General features: G+C 34.5%; 1 protein-coding gene across 3 annotated transcripts in view; it reads left to right on the plus strand.

The window, feature by feature from the left end:
- SLK (STE20 like kinase) overlaps positions 1-23,466 on the plus strand; it is a 56,018-nt gene that overhangs the window by 26,437 nt on the left and 6,115 nt on the right. For 2 of the 3 annotated variants that reach the window (XM_042907609.1, XM_042907611.1), the window contains 14 exons: positions 446-518; positions 680-874; positions 1,640-1,721; positions 2,986-3,114; positions 3,451-4,824; positions 6,787-6,917; positions 7,126-7,249; positions 9,155-9,334; positions 11,692-11,784; positions 18,331-18,460; positions 19,126-19,250; positions 20,018-20,206; positions 20,740-20,865; positions 21,782-21,895. In XM_042907609.1, coding sequence (XP_042763543.1) covers positions 446-518; positions 680-874; positions 1,640-1,721; positions 2,986-3,114; positions 3,451-4,824; positions 6,787-6,917; positions 7,126-7,249; positions 9,155-9,334; positions 11,692-11,784; positions 18,331-18,460; positions 19,126-19,250; positions 20,018-20,206; positions 20,740-20,865; positions 21,782-21,895 — 3,065 coding nt within the window. The remainder of the gene's footprint in view (positions 1-445; positions 519-679; positions 875-1,639; positions 1,722-2,985; positions 3,115-3,450; positions 4,825-6,786; positions 6,918-7,125; positions 7,250-9,154; positions 9,335-11,691; positions 11,785-18,330; positions 18,461-19,125; positions 19,251-20,017; positions 20,207-20,739; positions 20,866-21,781; positions 21,896-23,466) is intronic. The other variant, XM_042907610.1, reaches the window with a different exon arrangement.

Raw genomic sequence — 23,466 nt, forward strand, 5'->3', positions numbered from 1 at the left:
AGATGCCAAAGAATTTTTTTCTTCAAGGACTAATAATTTGACTATACTTTTCTCTAAATATGCTCTTATAATATTTATGCTTTTCACACTGTAGGAAAAATGTTTATGTCTGTTAATTGTAGTATGTAGTACTAGTTGTTTTGAAGTGGGTAGACTGGTTTATTTTAAAGTTACCTTTTTTTTTGATCAGTTCTGAAGTATTCATGATCTGAAGATGTATAAAGGAGGTAGTAGTATATTAATGATGGGATATTTTATTTGACAGTTATTTTGGAGGGGGTTTGTCAAAATTAGGATGGTAGAGAAGTCACTACTCTTTCTGTTTTGTTTACCCTTTAATAAGAGTGGCCTTGTTAAAGACTTGAAATGCTTTTCCCTGTGTGAAATACAGTGAGCTTTGCTAAAAAACTATCATTAATACTTTTGTATCATTGCTTATTTCAAGCGGATTTTGGAGTATCAGCTAAAAACACAAGGACAATTCAAAGAAGAGATTCCTTTATCGGCACACCATATTGGTATGTATTCATCTTTATGGATGTACTACTGTATTAGTTATGTTAGAAGCTATTATCACTCATTAACTTATCTACATAATTGATTATACTGTCTTTTATGTGGCTTGCAATCAATATTCTTAAGCTAAACATCTTAACTTTCAATTCTCTTGTCTGTACAGGATGGCTCCTGAAGTAGTCATGTGTGAAACATCTAAGGACAGACCCTATGACTACAAAGCTGATGTTTGGTCCCTGGGTATCACTCTAATAGAAATGGCTGAGATAGAACCACCTCATCATGAATTAAATCCAATGCGAGTGCTGCTAAAAATAGCAAAATCTGAGCCCCCTACATTAGCACAGCCATCAAAATGGTAAAATATTCTAAACAAAACCTTATACAAAGCAAAACTTGATGTTTTATTCTTCGACCTTTTCAAGGGTAGATTTAGTTACATGGTACAAAGACTGTATGAGTAGAAAACTTGATTTTTGGTATTTTTTTTAAGAGTTAAGGACCATAGTTGTGCCTGGGTGGCTCAGTTGGTTGAGCATCCAACTCTTGATTTCAGCTCAGGTCATGGTCTCACGATCATGGGATTGAGCCTTGCTAAGCATGGAGCCTGCTTGGAATTCTCTCTCCCTCTCCCTCTGCCCCTACCCTACTCATGTGCATGTACTCTCTCTCTCAAAATAAATAAATAATCATTTAAAAAAAAAAGAGTTAAGAACCATACAAACTCTTATAACTAACTCTTCTTATAAATTTGAAATCAGTGATTTGAGTTCTACACGAAACAACTGTATGTAGTATAGTATTTACTGTGAGAAAGTGAGGCATATATGTGGTTGATTTATATTTGTGGAATTTAATATAATAGAAGAGTTTGTGATTTTTGGCATATATGACTATATCACAGTGGCTAAAACTATGACTCTACTTATATTTAATTTTGTATTTACAGATGATACTCTAGTATTTATCTTAATATTATTTTGAAATCTTGGTATTCTCATTAACTACTTATGTTGAATTAATACAATTACATACATAAAATACAAGCATAACTTATCAGAATTTTGTTTGATTTTAATAACAAAGTAAAATAGAATGTCATTGTTAAAATTTCATTTTGAAGGTCTTCAAATTTTAAGGACTTTCTAAAGAAATGCTTGGAAAAGAATGTGGATTCCAGGTGGAATACATCTCAGCTACTGCAGGTAAGATCAGAGTAATATGACAACAGCAAACTGTGTAATTATTTTAATATCTCATTGAGAAGAGTACAATTTCAGATTCAATATATTCTCTTTTCACTGGAGTTTCCCTATGGAAACTCAGAATACATTGTAAAATATGTTGTACGCATACAATGTGTACAACATACTTGAATACAAGTAACCATTTGCTTTATAAACATATATGCTGCCTTTACTAAAAGGCATTTAGCTTATAAGTCATTCCTTTTGTGCTTTTTTGATTCAGTTGTGTTCTTTTTATTTTGTTAGTTATTCCACTTTGTTAGTTACTTGCAGTTTTTCTCTCCAGTTACTAGAAAGCAAGCCCCTTGGACGCAGAGGTCATGAGCTTATTGATTTTTTTAATATTTCTTACAGTGAGGATAATGTTCAGTAAATATTGCTGACTTTTTTAAAAAAAAGTGTTAAAGCGATTAGATAATTTTGTTTTATAGCAGGACCTATTTGTAATATTTGAAATAGGAATTTGTTACATAATATAGGTGCACAAACAAAATGACAAATCTTGAGGCAATTACTGTTAGGTTGAGTTACTGTATAATTCCTGCATTACAGTGTATTAAGTTGATCTGTTTATCTCAGGGGAAAAAAGCAGAAGAAATTGCCTTCTTCTGTGCAACAGTACATCCCTAGAACACACTTTCTCTTATTATTTTATTACCCTCACTTTAGAAGGTCTTAGTCTGTGACAGACACTGTTAAATGCTGCTGAGTATACAAAGGTGAATAAAATTTTTTCTTACTCTTAAGAGTGTTAGAACCATGTCCAAGAAAGCAGTTATTTGCAAGACTCTAAACAAAACTCTAAGGCTTTTTGTAAACATTTTGTTAAGGATTATACAGGATTTAAACATACTGTTGTTACTTTTAAAGAACTAAAAATGTACCAGTTTGAAACTTTTAAAATTTAATTTAAATTTAATTTAATTTAAAATTTCAAACATACAGAAACGTACATGTACCTGTTATCCAGATATGTGGTACCATTTTTGACCTATTTCCTTCAGATTCTTTAAAAAAGATGTATAGTTGTAGGCAGTCCCTATTCCTGCTCAATCCCCTTCTTCTTCCTTGCCCAGATGTAACATCATCTGAAGTTTTTTATATTTTTCTTACTCATGTGTTCATATTTTTACCGCATAATAATGTGTATTTTTTGTGTTTGAAATTTTATAAGCCAGCATTTCAGCTGTTAGTAAGTGTGTTCTTCTTAATGATCAAACAGCATCCTTTTGTTACGGTTGATTCCAACAAACCAATTCGAGAGCTGATTGCAGAGGCAAAGGCTGAAGTAACAGAAGAAGTTGAAGATGGCAAAGAGGAAGATGATGATGAGGAAACAGAAAATTCTTTGGTCAGTATTTAGAAGGGAAATGTCATTTACGTAATATTGAGAGTTGGGTTTTGAGGTGTGATTGCACCTGTATGTAAGGATTAATTGTAATCGATAGCAGTACAAAAGTGTTAATTTTAGGGGCGAAGATTAACAAGTTTGCTCCTTGCTCAACATTTTTGTCCTATTTATTATGTGAAGATTTGTCAGTTCTTTATTTTTATAACTTCATCAAATTTTAATTGAGATACTAAATCATGTATGTATGTTTTCAATATTTATTTATATACAAAATATAGTTTTGGTCACTATCTTGAACTTAGTTTTAACATTAAAAATGTACAAAATCTTTTTCAGCCAATACCTGCAAGTAAGCGTGCCTCTTCTGACCTTAGTATTGCCAGCTCTGAAGAAGATAAACTTTCACAGAATGCTTGTATTTTGGAATCTGTCTCTGAAAAAACAGAACGTAATACTTCTGAAGATAAATTTAACAGCAAAGTTCTTAATGAAAAACTTACCACAGATGAACCTGAAAAAGCTGCAGAGGATATTAATGAACATATTAATGATGCTCACTTAGAAGCTATGGCTGAACTTGATAATAGGACAATAGTAATCAAGGAAAATGGCAGAGAGGAGAAGAGACCCAAGCTTGAAAGTCTTCCTGATACAGAAGACCAAGAAACAATGGACATTAATTCAGTCAATGAAGGAAAAGAGAATAATATAATAACTTTAGAAACAGATATTGAACAGAGTCTGAAACCTGAGGAAGAAAGGGATCAAGAAAAGCAACAGATATTTGAAAATAAGATTATAAAATCTGAAGAAATTAAAGAGACTGCTATTCAGACAATGGACTTAGTTTCTCAAGAGACTGGAGAAAAAGAGGCAGACATTCAGGCAGTTGAAAATGAAGTTACACTTACAAAGGAAGACACCCAAGAGAAATTGGGAAAGAATGATGAAACTCCAGAAGAAGTGATCAGCCATATAAGCGATGTCATAGGAACAAATGAGGCAGGAGATGTTGCCCAGAAGGCAGTTGAAAACAATGCTGAGGATGCTCAGAGTAATGATGGGAATGAAGTGGTTGAAGTAGACCAGAAATTAGTAAGTAAGCCCACAGAGGGTCCTGAGGCTGGTGGTTCTGAGGAAGTTCCTTTTAAAGACATAGTGGAAACTAAGGAGATAGATCAGAAGTCTTTGGAAGATAAAGATGAAGAACAGTCACTCAGCAGTTTAGAGAACATAGTGAAAACCAGTGAGGAATCTGGCACAAATGAAGGTGAGGAAATTACTGAGTCCAGTAGCACTGAAGAAATAGAGGTCAGACATGCAGTAATTTATACTGACCAAGAGGCTTTAGGAAATGAAACTCCAGATGCTCATGAAGCTACTGCTCAGATAGATACAGAGCAAAAAGCAATTCCATGTGAAGTGCCAATTGAAAGAGAACCTCCCGTGACTTCCTCTTCACAGCCTAGTGAACCTCAGCCTGTTCCAATACCCAGTATTAATATCAACTCTGAAGATGCAGAAAATAAAGGGGAAATAGGTGCTTTATCAAAAACTGAAACCATGTTGCTTCCAGAATCTGAGAATCAAAAGGAAAATGATACTGATTCAGGCACTGGTTCCACCGCTGATAATAGCAGCATTGACTTAAATTTATCCATCTCTAGCTTCCTAAGCAAAACTAAAGACAGCGGATCAATATCTTTACAAGTAAGTGTACGTGGGCCCTTCTTTGTCATTTTGGCAATTTGCAGTTTATGTGAAGTATGTTTTGAAAATAAAACAGCACTAAATCAGTGTAGTACTGACCCTATAAGATTTGTAAGGCCTATGAAGGCAATCAACTAAAAAGCCAAGGAGAGAGATAGATACTGGATGTAATCATAAATTTTTTGGTAATATCTACCTGTTTTTGCCAACTTGATGTAAACGGTGTAAGTTACTTGGTGTGGTTGGATTTTTTTATTGCACATATTTAAATATATTTTAGCAAGAATCCATAATCTATGAAAAAATTGAGAAATTGAAAGAATGATCTCTTTAAGCACTTTTAGGATGTAAACAGCCCTCGATTTACCAGTGGTCCATAGGATTTTGCCATCTTGGTCATAGTCCTCACAGCTGCCATGAGAACCGATGTGGGAAAGCAAAAAAACAAAAAAATCAAAAACTAAAATGCAAAAACACTTGGAGCTTTTAGAGCCATTCTCAAATCTTAATGTGTTTAAGAGTTACCAGGGGTATGTATGATTAGGGATGTTGACTAGACTTATGGTGATCATTCAGCAATATATGCAAATATTGAATCATTATGTTCTGTACTTGAAACTAACATACTATTATATATCAAGTATACCTCAACATGAATAAATTATTTAAAAACAGAGTTTTAGAGGGAGCTATGTAGAGGTCTAGGGTGGAACCCAAGAATCAGTATTTGTAACATAAGATTCCATGGATTTCTGATACAGGTGAGTCATGTATTACTTAGAGACTCTGGGTTGACAGCAGAAAAGAGTAGAACAACTTAGGAAACTGACCTTAGGAACAGGACTCCAGGGCATAATTGCAGCAAATTACTACACATATTGCATAGATTGTCTTCAGTTTTCAGTTTATTTTGTTTCACTGACTGGAATTCCATTAATCTGAAATTTATTCACTGACTTAATAGCCTTTTAAAAAAATCCGAATACTTTTTTGAGAATTAAGGTGATATTGTGGATACTTTACTAAGAACTGAAGAAATAGAAAGTTTAGATTTTCAGTGTGGTAGATAATATTTTGGGAGCATGCCCACTTTAGATTTTAGGGGAAGCCTGGATAGGGTATCATAGTCCAGGGCTTAGGAAGAGAAGCGTGAGGATACTAGCAGCCTGGAGAGTCGAATAATAAGAGGTTGCAGAACCATGCTTGGAAAGTGCCAGAGACAAACTAAAATCTAATGCATTTTGAATTTAGTATTTTCGCATTCCACTTTTGCTCCCTCTGCTTTTAAACCCTTTCTCCTATATCAAAACCAAGTAATTATCTGCTGTCAATACTTACATGTTTGCCAAACTGTGTTTTTTGGAGTGTCATACTTCTGTTATTTCTATGTGGATTTGAAAAGCATTTGGATGAGGAATGGAATTTGGTCTTGATAAAGAATTGTAGGCAATAGCTATCAGGCAGTAGACATTTTATCTTTCTAGTAACTCAAGAATCACACATTCATCTCTGTTCCTGAGGTGGAGGAGGGCTGTTGATAATATTGTTGCTGATAAAATGGATTTTGATTCCCAGTCCAGGCAGTGTTTAAAAATTACCTGGGGAGCCTTTTCAAAATGGAAATTCTCAGCCACCCTCAGACCTATTGATTTAGATTCTTTTAGGGATGAGCCCCAGGCATTCCTTTAAGTGTTTTGTTAGTGGTTCTAAAACTGAAAAGCCAGAGGTATCTGAGAAGTTACAAGATCAAAATAAGAAGAAAAATGATGAACATGTAAAAGTTACACTAATTAGTCATTTATATGAATTGTTCTTTATGATTTGTGCCTAATTATGATGTGGTATAAAAATTATATGTGTACAGTTCTGTGTTTTGTTCTTTTTTTTTTTTTTTAAGAAGAAAATGTTTTCTGTCTCCAGTATTTTCCATATAAAGCCTAACTAAAATAAAATCTCACTCAGGAAACAAGAAGACAAAAGAAAACATTGAAGAAGACCCGCAAATTTGTTGTTGATGGCGTAGAAGTGAGTGTAACCACGTCAAAGATAGTTACAGATAGTGATTCCAAAACTGAAGAGTTGAGGTTTCTTAGGTGAGTAGAGAACATAATTAAAATCGTTGTTGTGACTTCTTTTCAGTTTTTGCAAAGTGTAAGAATAGAAGCAAGAGTAAAGTCTTGGCTGATTATTCTTACTACTTTTCCATTTGAAAATAGTATTTTTTAAGTTTTTAAAAAAGTATTAGTTCAAAGGTGTAATTTTTTGCTGTTTTTCCCTGTTATTGATATTAAATTTTATCAGACGTCAGGAACTTCGGGAGTTAAGATTCCTTCAAAAAGAAGAGCAAAGAGCCCAACAGCAGCTCAATAGCAAACTGCAACAACAACGAGAACAAATTTTCCGGCGCTTTGAGCAAGAAATGATGGTAAAGTTTTAGATTTTGTATCCCTTTATTAACACTGAAATTTGATGCTTTAAAAAAATTCCACTAGCATGTTTTAGAACTTGTTCTTTGATTATTAGATTTTCTCTGGCTTTGTCAGTATTTCTGGCCTTTATTTCTTCAGTGTTCTAGATGCTCTTTTTTTCCTCCCTTTTGCCTGAAAGGATTTTCTATCTTAGGCTTCCTGTTACTGACTTATAGTGTGATAGGTGTCTTCCATTTTCCTTTGGTTAAAATTTGTTGTGAAAACCTGGAATCATGAAGCTGGTAGATGGTTTACAAAGTTCTTAGGTGGGCCTATTTCTGGATACTTTTTTAGTGTTATAATTTGACCTCTCAGATTTAGAATCCAAGAATTTTTTTCCAAATGTTTATTTTATTTTTGAGAGAGTGCACATGAGCAGGGGTGGGGCAGAGAGAGAGGGAGACAGAGGACCCGAAGCAGGCTCCATGCTGACAGCAGAGAGCCTGATGTGGGGCTCGAACTCATGAACCGGGAGATCATGACTTAAGCCGAAGTTGGAAGCTTAATTGGCTGAGCCACCCAAGCACCCCTAGAATCCAAGATTAATTTTTTTAAGTTTTTTTTTTTTTTTTAAGTTTATTTATTTTTGAGACAGAGAGAACACAAGTAGGGGAGGGGCAGAGAGAGAGGGAGACACCGAATCTGAAGTAGGCTCCAGGTCCGAGCTGTTAGCACAGAGCCTGATGCGAGGGCTCGAACTCACATACTGCGAGATCTTGACCTGAGCTGAAGTCGGATGCTCACCTGACTGAGCTACCCAGGCACCCCTAGAATCCAAGATTTTAAAGGCAATCTAGAATAGTTGTCTTCAAACCTGGCTGAGTATTAGAAATACTTGGGGCTTTTTCAAAACACACTTCTCTGGCTCCTACAGGTAAGCTTCCACATCCCTATTCACAGCTGCTAGAGAAGTTGGTGCTGATTAGTCAAGGGTAATTGTCACTGAGTCTTTTAATTATTACCTTGTGTCCAGAGTTGGAAAAGGAATCAGTAATGTGATAGAAAATTCCAGTAATTTATTTAAACATCTAGCTTAGTGTAAGTTAGAAAACTGATTATTTCAAATGTTACTATATTCATGTTTTGAAAATAGTTCTTTTGCTTTTCTTGTAAGTGGTAAGAATTATTTTCTGTGAAGTGTGGTATTGTTGATTACATTTGTTGGATTGTAACAGAAAATTCTTAGGAAAATAATGAATATTTGTTCTCACTGAGTATTTTTATAGTATTGAGCATTCTATTTTAAAGAACCTTATGAAAACTGCATCTCTTTCCCCAAAAAATATTTTCCAAAGTGTTTTGCTTTTTATTTTTTAAAATACCTTTTACAAATATTTAACTCCACCTATATCCAAAATTATATTATACTCAAGTATTATGTAAGCAGGAATCTTTTGTTGAAAGATTTATAATTTCAAAAGATTTGTTTCAATAAAAGGATGTTTAAGAATCTTAATGAGGAAGAGTAAATCTGAATATCACAAGCAATTGTACATTATTAAAGTAGACTTTGGATAACACTTTTGATTTATCAAAAGTTTATTGGATAAATACTGAAGTTTTTCTTTAGTACCTTAGCACTTTTAACACTTTCCTTTAGTACTTTAGTACTTTAGCAACTGGATATTCTTCTGGATGGTTTAAAAATTTTGAACATTCTATAATAGAAAAAACTATTTTTTGTGTAGAAAAAAATGAAATGCTCATATTTTTGAAAAATTCCATAATGTGTTTATAGCATTCCACTTGTGCAGTACTACAAAGGTTGTATGTCATATCACTACATTTAAATGCTGGTTATGTACTCTTCAATACGTGAGTGATAGACAAGTTAAATGATCCTGAGCCACATTATTTTACAGAGCAAAAAGCGTCAATATGATCAAGAGATCGAGAATCTAGAAAAACAGCAGAAACAGACTATTGAACGTCTAGAACAAGAACACACAAATCGCTTGCGAGATGAAGCCAAACGCATTAAAGCAGAACAAGAGAAAGAGTTGTCCAAATTTCAGAATATGTTAAAGAACCGAAAGAAGGAGGTAAGTGTAACTACTACTTTTAATTATTAAAGGTTGGGTTTTTTTTAATGTACACTTAAGACTAAAGAATTAGGAATAATACTTGAGAGTTACATAGCACCAATTTATTCTTTTTTTGTGGTCTTCCCAACAGTCATGTAGGGTAGTAGTAAGGTCAGGTGTTAATCTCATTTTACTACCAAGAAGACTGTAATAGAAGAGCTTTTTAATGGTCCCTTCAAGTTTACAGACTATCATTAAATGTCCAGCTAAGCCTTGAACCAAGTTTTCAAATTAAGTCTAATCCATTTTCCTTCCAATCTATCATTTTCCTTTATTAGCAACAGTTAGTTAAAGCCTCTGTAGAAATTTCTTCTTTCACGAAAGCTCACCATGTTGTGTTTGTAGGTGGCAACAATAATTCATCTATTTATTTGTAATATTTAATTCATGCTTAAAATTTTTTTTCTTGGTTAGCTTGATTGCCTTTCATGAATGTTGTATTAAAACAAAAGCTCAGTACCCTGAAATTGGAAATAATATCTGTAAGTTCAACAAGTTGAGAGCTACTTTGAAGAATCACGTGTGAAAAATACCTGTGTAAAGTCATTTTATTACAATGAATTTTTAAATTTTTCCTAAAACTGTTCCATATTGTTATAGGATCTGTGCTATTACTTACTATGAAAGATTGTCATTGATTCAGAAAGAGGATTTATATATTGTAATAGTGTCTTATTTGCCCCCAAATTAAAACAAAAGAGTTTTACATGTTAGCAGAAGTGGTTTTATGATTTATTCTATACTTTTAGTGTAGGGGGAGAATTTACTTTTTCATGATATGAAAGACCCCAGGGATAATCATTATGATTAGTTCTATTAGGATTAGAATAAAAATCTCAACCAAACTAGTAAATGCATTTTCACTTTAGTTATACATCTAAAGCACCCAAGTTAATTGGCTTTAGCATTTAAATTGTGTATAAAACTGAACATCATATTGCTGAACTTGAGGATCTACTTTAAAAAGCATAGAATCGAACATTAATATAGTACATTCTATAATTTCTTTAAGTAAATAGTGAAATGGTCTATAATTTTATTTGATGTGACTACCATTTCTAAAAATTAGTTCTGTTACTGTTTAATATTTCACATAGTGTTGCTCTGTTTACCATGATATATGATGTTACTGAGGCTCCATATCAGTTTTCTTGAAACTAGGGGAAGTTTTTATTGAGAGCTTATTTTTTAATATCAGGTTAAATTTTTAAAAAATTACAGATAAATATATGATTTAATCTTAAATATATAAAAGTTTGTAGTTATTTTTACGGTTTTTGAGCTTGGAGAGTTTTAGCTAGTAGACCTATTTGAGATCGCAATATGCATATTTTAAATAACTATATTATGTTTTTTTTTTCCTTATTGCTAAATTTCTTGCATTTGGGGAGTCTCTTCCTTTTAATGGTGATTTGGTTTCATGAGGGATTACTGATGGGGAATTTTAAATACACTCTCTTCAATCAAAATCAGTCTCTTTCACAGACGGTCAATAGCATGTGGTGATTTGGAATCTGATTGCTTTTGGTGCTTCTACTTGTGAACACATGATTGTTTTTCATAGTTGGATTACAGATCTATTGTTAGGTGGAATACGTATCTAGGATTTTGAAATAGTTAAAAGAAGGAGCTCCAAATTATACTTCATTTTATAATATACTTTATTTGGTATAATAAATCATAGCATACTACACTGTTACTTTATGAGTACTTTATAATATTGATTTTAAAGTTGACAAGTTTGGCTTACATTGTCAGCAAAGGAGAATGTTATTCTAATGCAACACAAAATCATCAGACATGTTTGTTTTTATCACACCGTATATAAAATGGTGTGTTGGATGAAAAAAGAAAACATAGTATCCATTTATTTCTCCTTTTGTTTTCTTTTGGTCTCATTAAATGAACTTAATTTAGACTTATTTCTTTGGTTTTATCAAGCCAGTTACGAAATTTTGTACTTTTATAAATGGCATTGACTTTCCTTATTTTCAGCATTTCAAACAATGTCAGTAGATGTGTTCAGTGCTGCTAGTAATCCTTTACTGATTGTCTTTGGATCTTTAAGAGAGAATAATATGTAGGGGTAATTAGGCATCTGATTAACCTTTATATGGTGTGATGTCCCTTTCTGCACCGAGATTCAGCATGTTCTATCCTTTCATTCTTTTTCACCAAACTAACACCTATACTATTGCATGTTGAAAGGAACTTTGTATCAGCTTTAATCTTTGACTTGTAGCTTGTCTGCTACATAAATGCTTGCTGTGGAGAAAGTATTATTTCCCCACCTCCTGCATGCTTATACACTGTAGGTTATAAATGAAGTGGAGAAAGCACCCAAAGAGCTGAGAAAAGAGCTCATGAAACGCAGGAAAGAGGAGCTTGCACAAAGCCAGCATGCTCAGGTAACAGCAGCAGCTTAATGCTACTAAAAACAGAAAGCAGCATTATTCTCGCAGCTTAATAAACCATGGTGGAAAGGGTAAACTCCTACTGTAGTTATTATATGATGTTGAATTCTCCTAATACAAAGGTTCCCAGGGCATTCTTTATGTAGAACTAAATTCACATGAGATGGTGACATTTCAGTTGCAAATATGAAATTAAGTGGAATGTTTGGAAAGCTGACTCCGGATGAAATAAACAAGGATGTTGATGTATAATTCACTGTATTCTTATTATAATCATGAGGGAAACTTACATACTTAAGTAGTAATGTCACTGTTTGATAGAAGACTTTTATGACAAAATATAGAGGTTGAGTGTGTAGGCTTTGTACACATGAAAAGAATGACTATTTAAAAGACCATTGTTGGGGCACCTGGGTGGCTCAGTTGGTTAAGCACCCAACTCTTGATTTCAGCTCAGGTCATGATCTCTCGGTTCGTGGGTTTGAGGCCCGTGTCAGACTCAACGCTCTCAGCGTGGAGCCTGCTTGGTAGTCTCTCTCTCCCTCTTTGCCTCCCCCTCCTTGGCTCATGCTTGCTCGTTCTCTCTCTCAAAATAAATAAACTTAAAAAAAAAATAAGGCCATTGTTTTTATAAAGTTGGGAGTTAAAAGAAAAACCATAAACGGTAATGTTAAATGGTAGATCAAACATTTATTTTACTATTAAACTCAACATAAGCAACTTAAAATCACATTTTAAATACTAACTACATTGTTTTTCTTTTTGATTCAGAATCCAGCAGTTTAAAAAAATATTGCCTGTATAAACTTGATTCTAGGTTATGATAAGGATGAGCCAATTAAGATGGGTGAATTCTTTACAAAACTAGACAAGCTAGTACTTCAAACAGATTTTTTTTTAGCATTATCTCATGACTGTATGAGGTCTTTTTACTAGGAATCATTTTTCTTTTAATTAAGTTTGCATTCAATTTGGAAGCAGAGAGGTGAGCTCAGTTTGTAGTTATATATGTCAGTTAAAGGAAGAAGAGACATGGATTATATGTTAACGGTTGCTTTAAATTACCAATTTAATGTGGTTTTATGTGATGTAAAAAGTGGTTCCCAAACTTTTACAGACCCATGTGAAAACATGGAAGAAACAAAAACCACTGGGGACCGACAAATGGAATGACATTTAAAATTTTTTTATTTTTGTCCAGAAGGATATTTTAAACTACTGTTTAAAAATTTAAAGGAAAGAATATCTTAACACCATGAAAAATAAGGGAAGTATTTTGGAATTTAAAATTTAACAAAACTAGCCTATCTGAATAAATTTCATGTTTTGGGGGGGGTTTTGGTTTGAGGCAGTGAAAAATTTTGTCTTGGCCTAGTGTGGGGATTACTAAAGTGTTAAAGCAGACACAGCATTTACTGTGTCAAGTGCTGTTCTAAATGTTTCTCCTGCATGAACTCATTTAAACTCACAACATGTGAGGTAGTTACTCTTATTACCTCTATTCTACAGGGGAGGAAATGAAAGCTCCTCTGAACTACCACAGCGTACTGCCTCTCATGTTTAAACCGTTATTTCTGTGCTTAATCTGAACTCTTATCAGCTTAGTCCAGTGGTTATTGGTCATGTTGTTAATAGGTGAAGAGGAAGTCCTTGCTTCACACATCTAATTGTGGATAATTTGGATTTCAAACAAGATAAGACCAATATGGTTTTTCCTTGTACAGGAATGTAGGCCTTTTAGATTCTAAAAGGTAATACATATTTCAGATGCTAGAGTTGACATTGAGAATTTAGTGTTGAAGGAGTTAAGTGATCCCATGCTTTAATAAAATTTTGTTGGTTTATTTTCATAAAATTTTGGGGGCTAGCCTGTATTTTCAACTAAAGCTGAAAGCAACAGTAAATTTCTTTCTGTAAATTTAATGAAAATTTAGTAATCTAACAAATTTAAAAGTATTTCTCTTTAGCTACTGCTTTACATGAAGGCGCTAAAATGATAACTTGGTACCGCATCTATTTTAAACATTTTGAGAATTTGTGAATAATAGTTATATAGTCATGGAGCCAGAAGTATTTGATTGCCTAGTCCAGTGGTTTTTAAACTGTTCTCCCAAGAGCTGTGGAGTCTGGAAGAAGCACCTCAGGGATCCTTCAAAAAGAGAGGACTGGGGGTTCTGGGTCCCTGCTTAGACTTTAAAGCAGCACTGCTTTTCATCTGTTTCGTACATTTTGTGGTACATTTTTTGAAAGAGGGTTTGACTGGTTTAAAAAACAACAGCATAAACTAGAGTTTGGAATCCACTGATCTCATTCAAAACCTTTTTACAGATGAGAAAGAGGCCTCTCTGTTAGGTACCTTGTTCGAGACCTCCTGAAACTCAACATTTGTGTAATTATTCTTTCCATTTACAAAAAGTCATCAGCTGTATTCTCACCTGGGAGGTGCACTGTACTCTGACCCGCAGGGTGTTGCTCAGGCCATGATCCGGTCTTTTCAGTTGTCCTCTTGCGCAGTCTCCAGTGCCCAGCTGCAGGATGTAAGTCCCACGCGTCTGTGGGAGGATGCCTTCTCCCGTTTTATCTGCCTTTTCTTCAGCTCACATGTGCCTTTTCATTGTTCGCTTTATTTGTTAAAGCCTAGAAGATTGATAGATGATAATGTCAGTAATGACAGTAGTAATCTGAAATGAACTTGATAGTATAGTATTCTTCAAAGCGTTTTCACATTTGATTCTTACTGCCTCCACCCTAATACAGGGATGGAGTGTATCCATTTTATAGATAAGGAAATCGCAGCACAGAAGACTAAGCGGTCCACTTGAAGTCACAAACCATATTAATGGTAGAACTGGGATTAGAACACTCCGAACAGTGTTCTTTTTTTCTACCTCACCACAAATTTTGAGATTTTCATTTCCAAGAAGTAGCTTCCCAGGAGTATTTTATAAACTTTGCACATGTGAGAAATTGAATGCTGTGATTAGATTTTTATCTTTGTGTGAAGTGACATTTTGATTTTATATATGTTATATATATGTTTTAATTATGGATATGGTCAGAAAAGGCATATTAAATGTGATTATAGTTCCATTTAACTTTAGTTTTCACTATTCAAATTGTATAAGGAATAGTGAGTTGTTCTTCCCCTTGCTGTAGTTTTAAATTAAGTCTGGAATTCCAGGCTGTATTCTTTCTCACAGTTTCTGTGGGGAAGTGACTAGCTGACTTAATGCTATAATTTTTGTTTTTGATGTTTGATATACACAACTGGAGTAGATAGAATACAGCTTGATTTCACCCATTCCTTTCCCCTCTCCTGAAATTAGACTTATTTTTTTTATTATTATTGGCAGCTGTTGGGCTCTGTAGTTTTCTAAAGAGTAAGCAAAACAATTTTTTTTTTAATGAGAGGGAGAAATTATGAATTAAAATCACTTTTCTGATCATTACCATTTTTATCCTTTGAACTAGAAATAAATTCTGTACAAATAGCCCAATATAACATAACCCTTTCTTATAGTTTTCTAGAATCCGAAGTTGTGTTTTTAATATTTATAGTTGTCTGATTAATATGACAAAATTCCTTATCAGCATTTAAACTTACACTTTTAAAGGGTGCATTTTATAGTTTCTGTGTTGATTTAAATTATTTGTTACTTTTATTGATCAAATCCATCTTTTTTTTTTGGGTAAATTTGTTCAGTCTTTTTGGAATGTAAGATCACTTTTCTTTTAGAACTTAAGAATAATTTCCAATTACAAATTCCAATGTGAATGTGTTATACTTGGCTTTTGTAGTTAGGAAATTTAAAGAAAGCTCACTAATACAAAATTTTATTTCTTTTGAAGTAACAAAATATACGAATTAGTATGTGAGGGACCTGGACCTTTCAGGTAATTTTTACCTTTAATATAGAAGATTATTTGAGGTGCCTGGCTTGCTCAGTTGGGAGAGCATATGACTCTTGATGTTGCGGTTGTGAGTTCCAGCCCCATTTTGGGGTAGGGATAAATAAATAAATAAAAATAAATATAGAGATTAAAATAAATGAAGGAAGGAAGAAAGGAAGAAAATTGTTTGCATAGTATTCTTGACTATGTAATTATCCAGACTTTGCTTAATTATTTAAGTCCTTGGCTCTGTAAGACAACTGGTGTCTTTGCTAATTCTCATTGTTGAAGGCACTTGCATACATAGCCTACCTTGACTCTTACCTGTCAACTCTTATTTTACTTTCTGGAGCAGCACAATGGTAGTTCTGCCTCCTTCTTCGTATAGTATAAGACCTATACTCAGTCTTAGCTCTTATTTTCCCCTGATGGATTAGCTGCTTCAGGACAGGCTTCTGTAATTCTTTCCATTATTCATTGTGTGGCATGGTTTCTAGACCCTGTATTCACAGCTTCCTGTTTTCTGTGGTTTACTTTTGAACTTCTGAAAATGTGATACTAAGGGAAGAGACCCACTATTCTTTATGTGGGCATACAGAACCAATTTGGGATCACTAGAATGGAAGGCCCTTAAAGGCAGTACTGTCTTTTCTTAATTTTAGTAGCCCCTTTAGTGGTACAGTGCCTAGCATTAGTAAGTACTTAATAAAGATTTTCTTTGAACTGGACTGTCATCTTGCTTATCTAGACAAATATAGTAATATGACCAAGAATTGAACTCACAAGAAATTCCATTTACTTTTTTAGTGGCACTGGCATGTATTTACTCTTCTTAATTTTCACATAAATATTTATTCACCCTCATCTTGTACTTTTGCATTTATTTGAGTCTAAATGTAGTATTTATATTTATGGTAGTTAATTTGGACCCATTGTTTCTGTCTACAGAGATATTTTTTAAAAGTCCTTTATACAAGTTAATGGTACAGATGTGAAAACCTTTTGCTATATCTGCAGGTTATATTAAGTTATAGATTATATATTAAGTATTGTACAAGTTTGTACATAGAAATTTTACTATGAAATTAGAGAAACAATTTAGTTTTTATTATGTGATATTTACTGTAGGAAAATGACCAGCTTGAACAACTTTCTTTGTTATAATTGCCTAAAAAATAGGCATGGAGATTTCGTATCTCTTTAAATAAAACTCAAAAGGCCTTATTCTAGATAGTTGAAATTAAATATTCATTGTGGCTTTTTTTCTGTGATAAAAACTTGGCTGTGGTGAAGCTCACAATTGTATTTTACAGAGGCAATTCATTAGTCTTTCTGCTAGTGTGTAATTGTATTTATGCTGAAGTACAAATTATGACAGATGAGACAGCAGTATCTATAACTCCGGATTACTTTAACAGGGCGTCATGAATGGTAAGACCTAATTCTCACCTCCAGACACATAGTAAGGCATGCACCTTAAGGAACACGGCTACACTCACTCTCAGTGCATTGAAGACCAGGCTGGTAGTGATCCAGATCCTGTCAGACTCTGTCAAAGGCACAAAGAGTAGATCCAAAATGGACCTTGAGGTTTTATCTTCTCTTGGATGTGCAAGAGGAGGGATTATAGGTGGAGTGCCACTTCAATCTTAAATTTCTAAATCCACACTCAAATTGATCAGAATATCCCTTGGGCTAATCATATATAGACTGCTGTAACTGCCAAAAGAGGGACGGAGAGCTGAACATTTACTGGCAAAATTTACATTTCTTCAATTTGGATATTGTTCCTTTTCTTCTGTGAATGTGCAATCTAGCATAAAGACCATAAGTCACTTTAATATTTCCTTTTCTTACACAGTTGTCGAAGGATTTTTTTTAAAGCATAAATTTTTGCATTTGGGCAAATCGTATGTACTCAGTAAATATTTGTTGAATGAATGAGTGAATCCCAAACATGTTGGCAGAAGTTTTGACTATCAGGAGAGTGTGTGTGTGTGTGTGTGTGTGTGTGTGTGTGTGTGTGTGTGTGTGTGTATTTATTTATTTATTAAATGTAACTCACTTTATGAGTCCTAGATCACATTTCTCTAGCAATGCACTATTTCTCATTAAGTCCATAAACTGTTGTTCTTTTTAGGCACATGCTAGAGATACAGAAACTATTTCTCTGTTAGTGTTGCCATGGTATTACTTCCTAAGTCTTTATTTCTTGGAAAAATAGAGATATTAAATATTCTGATATGTGTTTTACTTATTTGCTCTTTATTCTCTTTTTCATAAAAGGCATTTTGTTTTTTCTTGTTTTATCCACACCATAGTGTAATGAATGATCAGTTTTAGAAGCTCTAAATTTATTATTTTCCTAAAGATGTTCATATCATAGGACATTCTGAGTGGGTGACTTCTTTCATGTGTATTATTTTTAATACTGAGTTTAGAGTATTATGTATTCTAGTACTTTTTTCTGGGCTTGAATTGAGTGACTAATACATTTATATATTGCTATATAATTGGTGATTTTTAAATCCAGTTAACTTTAGAAATTTGGTTTAGAAATCTTGATAGCTACTAATGTATATGGTCATATAGATAAATGGATGTTTCACTCAGTAGATGCTTATTAACTCATGGTTAACTATCTAATAGGAACAGGAATTTGTTCAGAAGCAACAACAAGAATTAGATGGCTCTCTGAAAAAGATCATCCAACAGCAGAAGGCAGAACTGGCCAATATTGAAAGAGAGTGCCTGAATAACAAACAGCAGCTCATGAGAGGTATGTGAAATTACACAGCATATGTGTATATATAAAATGGTATCTGAAGACCATTGCTAAGATACATGTATATATCTAGTATCCATAATATCGAATAATTGGAAATTATGTGAATGCTTTCCTTTGCTAAAGTGGTAGAAAGATGAAGTTAATAAGAGGAAAAGGTTTATGTAAAATTTTAAGCATTTAAATTTTTAAAATTCTTTATAAAGTTAAATATTGTAAGACATAGAATGAATGCCTTCGTGACAGAAGTGAACATAAACATACAATCCTTAAAACATCTCTATTGTGCAGATGATGCTAAAGCCTTACCTGAATAGTTTTGTATACTCATTATGCCTTACAATTGTTGGTATACTTAATGGCATCATGACAGAATGGGATTTTAACAAAAAGCTTAGATTTTTTTATTTTTCATTAAGATGATTAAAAGGAATTTTGGTATTGTGGGTGGGGCATTTTCTGTTTATAGAGCATCAGAACAGAATGGTAAATAGTGATAGATATTATCTGTCCATTGGTAATATTTCATTTATAGTTCACAATGTCAGTGTGCGTATAAGTTACTGTATATAGAACACATTTATGTAAATATTAAAATGAACTCCAAAGTACATTAGTAAAAAGAACAAAGTGACATTTTGAAAATTGCTTTCTTCTAGCTCGAGAAGCTGCAATTTGGGAGCTTGAAGAACGACACTTACAAGAAAAACACCAGCTGCTCAAACAGCAACTTAAAGATCAGTATTTCATGCAAAGACATCAGCTACTTAAGCGCCATGAGAAGGTTAATGAAAGGAAAATTGGTTTACTTTTTGTTCATTTGAAGTTTGCAGAGTTATTCATTTTTGAAACTTCTATTTCGTAGAGAATGAATTTTAGATTTCCTTTCTATTTTTTTAATCCTAAAATTTCTTTGGTGAAGTTTGGAGTAATTAATTGTATCTTGATCATGATTGCAAACTTCTTTTCTATGAGTTTCATGGAAGGTGACTGATTTCAATGCTTAAGTCCTCTTCTACATTATAATCTTCATGCTGTCTCAAAGGTAGCTATTGTGGCCCCATTTATGGTTCAGATACCTTAAAAAATGTGGACTTTCTGACTTAGTAATGAGAATTTCAATATAAGACTCTTATATAAAGCTTACTAATAGCTTTATTTTTGTTATAAATTATATTTTGACTAAAAGTTTGCTGGTTGATAATACAACAAGGGAGGGAGTGATTTTGGGAAACAACACAAGAACATGTTTGAGCATACATGTGGGTACTGAGTATTAAATTATATTTAGGGGCACCTGCATGGTTCAGTCAGCTGAACGTCCAGCTATGGTTCAGGTCATAATTTCATGGTTTGTGGGTTCAAGCCTCACATTGGGCTCTGTGCTGATAGCTCAGAGCCTGGAGCCTGCTTTGGATTCTGTGTCTCCCTCTCTCTCTGCCTCTCCCTCGCATGCACTCTGTCTCTCTCTGTCTCTCTAAAATAAAAAAATAAATAATTAAAATTTTAAATTATATCTACATCACAAGATTGTGTTTGATACGTTCTTAGGAAACAGAACAAATGCAGCGTTACAATCAACGACTTATTGAGGAATTGAAAAACAGACAGACTCAAGAAAGAGCAAGACTGCCTAAGATTCAGCGCAGTGAAGCCAAGACTCGAATGGCCATGTTTAAGAAAAGCTTGAGAATTAACTCAACGGCCACACCAGATCAGGACCGTGACAAAATTAAGCAGGTAAATAAGCCAATTATTCTCTTCTTTTTTAAGTTTAAAAAACTGGAATGTCCTTTAGAAGTGTCACATAATTATGTCGTAAACATTTCGAGCCCCTTTGGGCTTGTTGGTATTTTCTTTGGCTCTGTGGACTGGGGCTGGTTATGTGGCATATACCACCTTAGTATTCCTAGGGTGGTGGCCACAGAGGGCCCCAGGCCCCACACCAGCTCTTGGGCCCTAAAACCAACCTTGGGAATTAGGTGACTTGCACAGCTTTTGAAGTTAAAATGTAGGGGCCTCACTGTGCTTCTGCAGTCTCAGGTACCCCACATAAATGAACTGTGGTCACTGATCAGGTAGGAGGAACAAGGTACCAGAAGTCCACCCCCCGTCCAAAGCCGTAATGTCGACTCCAGCTTGAGTCACAGTACGTTATTCGTGCTTGCAGCTTTAGTTTATTGTACTTTAAGATTTAAGTTCCTTAATTATTCCTTTAGAAGATGCAGAAATTATATTGCTTGTTAACAGTATTTTCTTTTTCTTATTTATAGTTTGCTGCTCAAGAAGAAAAGAGGCAGAAAAATGAGAGAATGGCTCAGCATCAGAAACATGAAAATCAAATGCGGGATCTTCAGTTGCAGTGTGAAGCCAACGTCCGAGAGCTGCATCAGCTGCAGGTCAGATAGAGAAGCATGAGAACTGAGCTGGTGGGAGCAGGGCAGCACAAGTGGTGGTTTGGAGAAAACAGTAGCTAACTGGGATAAACTGTACTGTACTCATGGAAATGCTGGGATTGAGAGATTTGTTTTCTGTATAGACTCGAGTAAAGATCAGGTTAGTATCATAGGCACTTGTTGAGAGTTTATATAACCATGATTAATATAAACATGAAGCTAAATTGTAAACCTAAGAAGTTGAGTCTTTCAAAAGCAGTATTGAGTTATTTGTAGTCTCTTTTGCAAAGAAGATGACAAAGTTTTCAAAATGAGGTAGGTGGTTTTGTTGGCAGATTCTGCATTCAAAATTTCATTTAGGGGGAAATAGCTCATTTTCTTCTAGGTTTTTGAAAAAAGCGATGGACTAAATATATGAGAATTTTTCTCAAGACATTTAAAGGTTACCCTAGAGGGACTGTTTTGAGACCTTACCTGGAGTGTGCAGCCCACCCACTATATAGTCTAAAATGTTTAAGATTTCAGAATAGTGTGTACTTTATGGATACTCTTCATATTCTCTTAATTTACTAAAGTAGAATAGTCCTGATCCCACATTCTGGCACCAATGGTAAATGCATAAGAAGATGCCCTTTGAAGTGTCAGTTTTATGAGCAAACCTTCTTAGAAAGGAAAAGTAGGATCAAACTAATTCTATTTTAGTTCGTTTCATATGGTAAGTAACAGATCTAACTTCTAAACTTGCAAAAATGAAGCTATGACTCATTTCATAGTTCTTGGCCCTGGGTTTTTAGAGGAGAATCTGAACCTCAGTAATAGTTTGATGTTTGATGAGTACTTTATTATTTTGAAAGGTAATTATATTTGTGAAAATTTGCTTAGTTGATTGGAAATTTTTTAACCCAAACTTTATTTTCAGAATGAAAAATGCCACCTATTGGTAGAGCATGAAACTCAGAAACTCAAGGAATTAGATGAGGAACACAGCCAAGAATTAAAGGAATGGAGAGAGAAATTGAGACCTAGGAAAAAGGTAATTTTAAAAGCTTTAGTTAAAATATGTTTATGTTCATCCATTCATCCACCCAGTTATTGGCTGTTTACATAATATATATCAGGTACAGTGTCAGGGACAGGAGATACAGAGATGAAGAGACAAAGCCCCTGTCCCTCAAATGTTCAGAATGTAGTGACACGCGATTACAGATGAATAGGATCATTGCTCTGAAGGAGGTAAGTATAGGAGATGGGATGGGAGCACAGTGTTCAGGCCAAAGAGGAAGAGTGCTTCAGTCTGGGAAGTTGGGGAGGCTTTACAGAGAAGATGCATTGTAAGCCAAGTGAGACTCAGGATGAGTAAGATCTTGCTAGGCATACAAACAGGTTGGGGTGTGATGGGCAGTCTAAGTACAACGATGAGAATGGGTGAAAATGGTGTGTACAGGAATCGTAAGTAGCTCCCTGTCATTGGGGCGCTGGGGGAGTGTGCCTTTGTGTCGGCATTAAGGAGGGAGAGAAAGAAGGAAGTGATGACAACTCAATCTGGACAAGTTGGCTGGAGCCAGATTACAAGGCCCTCGTATGACAGTAAATTGACAATCTAGTAAAATAGGGAAGGCTTCCCTCCTGCCATCTCGCTCTCAGCCATCTTCCTTTTTTGTACTTGCTTTTTGATTCCCTGCTGGCCTGGTCCAATTGGTCAACCATTTCAACTCATTTTTTTTTTTCTGTCACTGTGTGATCCTCTCCCTTTGCTAACTCTCAAACCTTTATTTTCTCTTGGGCTTCCTGCCTGCTACACCTTTTGACCATTCCTTTCTTCCATTTATCCAGTTAGTCGATTAAATATATGTAAGTAGCACCTACTGTGTGCTAAATGTTTCTAGAAAAAGTGAAATGACCAAGTCAGTTAATAGTATGGCTTTTTTTTTTAATATTTAAATTTTTTTGTAGAGAGAGTACAAGTAGAGGAGAGGGGCAGAGAAGGGGAGAGAGAGAGAGAGAGAGAGAGAGAGAGAGAGAGAGAGAGTCTCAAGCAGGCTCCATGCTGAGCTGACATGGGGCTCCATCCCATGACCCTGGGATCATGACCTGAGCCAAAATCAACAGTTGGACACACAACCAACTGAGCCACCTAGGTGCCCCAGATAATCAGTATGGCTTTTTAATTTAAACTTTATTTATTGTTAAATTTTTGAATAGGTAATACATTCATGTGGATTGAAATTCTAAAAGTAGGGAAGGACCTTTCTCCAGTTTCTTTAACTCTTTGCAGTCTAGCTTTCACCTCAGACTCCCCAGTTGAACTCACTGACTGTGGTCATAAGTGAGTTGCTAACAGCCAAATCCTACGGTGTTATTGAACTGTTGTTAAAAATCTTCTTTCTTAAAATTCTCTTCTCTTCTGACTTTTGTGACTCTCTTCTTTCTCTGTGCTCTTTATCACTTTTTCTCTGTCTTCTAGTTATCTGAAACATAGACATCTCCCATCTTTACACCCTTGATGATCCTGTGCCTAGTCATGGCTTCATCTATTGCGTATTTAAGGACAATTCCTGGGGCACCTGGGTGGCTCAGTCAGTTAAGTGTCTGACTGGCTCAGGT

The sequence above is a fragment of the Panthera leo genome, chromosome D2 (genome assembly GCF_018350215.1).
Source record: "Panthera leo isolate Ple1 chromosome D2, P.leo_Ple1_pat1.1, whole genome shotgun sequence".
NCBI classification, from domain to species: domain Eukaryota; kingdom Metazoa; phylum Chordata; class Mammalia; order Carnivora; family Felidae; genus Panthera; species Panthera leo.